The sequence below is a fragment of the Hyposmocoma kahamanoa genome, unplaced genomic scaffold, assembly GCF_003589595.1.
Source record: "Hyposmocoma kahamanoa isolate Upper Pololo Valley unplaced genomic scaffold, ASM358959v1 78, whole genome shotgun sequence".
Lineage (NCBI taxonomy): Eukaryota > Metazoa > Arthropoda > Insecta > Lepidoptera > Cosmopterigidae > Hyposmocoma > Hyposmocoma kahamanoa.
In genome coordinates this window covers 9,490,909-9,492,572 of record NW_020653945.1, presented here as the reverse complement: position 1 = coordinate 9,492,572, position 1,664 = coordinate 9,490,909, and the positions used below count along the sequence as shown (strand labels likewise).

General features: G+C 38.2%; 1 protein-coding gene across 1 annotated transcript; it reads right to left on the bottom strand.

Annotated features, from left to right (window-relative positions):
* Nucleotides 1-204: 204 nt before the first annotated feature.
* LOC113233317 (protein obstructor-E-like) lies at nucleotides 205-1,628 on the bottom strand. Its single transcript, XM_026468407.1, has 4 exons — nucleotides 1,595-1,628; nucleotides 1,034-1,234; nucleotides 649-721; nucleotides 205-355 (listed from the first exon to the last, which is right to left on the bottom strand). Exons 1-4 carry the CDS (start codon nucleotides 1,626-1,628, stop codon nucleotides 205-207), a joined length of 459 nt encoding a protein of 152 aa, XP_026324192.1.
* Nucleotides 1,629-1,664: the final 36 nt, after the last annotated feature.

Sequence of the window (1,664 nt, the reverse complement as noted above, 5' to 3'; positions counted from 1 at the left end):
TGATATTACTAAACGGTTGAAATGGGTTTTTTTATTACTTAATTACAAGTATACTTACCAATTCATATTAGAAAGGTTTTAATATTTTTTTTAGGTAGTTTTGGAAAGTTCCAAAATTATTATTCAAAATTGTATTAGTGTAATTTATTTATTTATAAATAAATATATTACTAAACTTGCAACATAAACACTTTTAGTGCTGTGTCAATGGGGTTCCATTGACACAGCACATTGAACCTCTTTCTCATTAACACAGTGACCTCTAACGGAGTCGAAGGCGAATCCTTGATCGCAGGTTAAGAAACGGGGACGTCCATGCTCGCAGGAGTAGAAGGCGTAGCAATTACCTTTGTACCTGGGGATGAAAAGAGAGACAAATGTAACGTTTCGTAGGTATGACAGAATGAGAAAAAGATGCCAATAGATTGACGACTTTTTACGACGATGGCTACACTGATTTAGTCGTATAACCGCGGAGCCAATATTGGTTTTAGGATTTAAAGGATGTTAAATTAATAGTCCTTGAAGATGAAATTTTTCTGTATATTTTGACTGTAGCGAATGCTTAATGCATTTAATTTTGCTTAATGCATTTAAAAAAAAAATTGATGAATTTTAAACAATACTGATATTATTTTATAAACTTACGCGTAATTCACAACATCCATTGGGTTACCATCGTCGTCAATAGGTGCGGGCGGGCATTGAAAACCAAGGTACTCTGAAATTTAAATTACAAATAAAATAGAAAAAATGCAACTCTGGATTATTTGTCGGTGACAATACTCGGAACTTTCACTTGCTGTTGTTAATGTTCTGGAAACAATGTTCAAATGGAAAGTTTAATAAGCAACAAGCAAATAGAGAAATTCATTATGTCTGTTGAATCGTTCCGATGTGTTCTGTTGACTCGCTCAGCTCAGGCTGAGAGAGCGATATCCCCGGTTTGGCGAAAAAAAATAGCTGGTTTGTGTCCATTCGGATCTAAGGAATTTTTCTTTATTTGTATCAATAATAACTTTTAATTACTTACGTTCAGCATTGCAAGAAGGAACGAGATCAGGCCAGTCACAACGAACGTTGTCAGAGTTAAAAGCTAGACCGGGTGGGCATTGCATCTCGATCGCCTTGCCTTCCACGCACATACGGTATGAGCCACAGTGCATGGCGTCAGCATTGGGTGATTGGAAGAAGCCGTATTGGTGCGGGCAATCGGCGGTGGGTTGGGCTGGCTCTGAAAACGTATATTAAGTGTATGCTTTTGTAGTCGCTAAAGGCACGAACGAAATAAATTTTGAACGAGTAGATCTAATAATCCATAACGCACTGCAAAAAAACCTTTTCAAACTAGAGATTTAACATAACCGCCATGTTTGTTCGCTTTGCAACCGGTATAAAATGCAGAGAGATTCTGTTTTTCACATGCTAGAGTCGTTTCCTGTGACAGGTACAGTGTGTAGGCCATTGCAGGCAGTTTTGGTGCCGAAAGGAGTAGTTTACATATATTTTGAAGACACCACCACCAGTTATTATACGCAATGTACGAGAGAGGTATATATCGTGGATTTTATTCTTAATCATTTAGGATACATACGAGGAGCACCACGACCCTGGCAAGGTGCGTCCATGGGATAAGCGCAAGGGTAGGCAGGCCACTCAGCTTG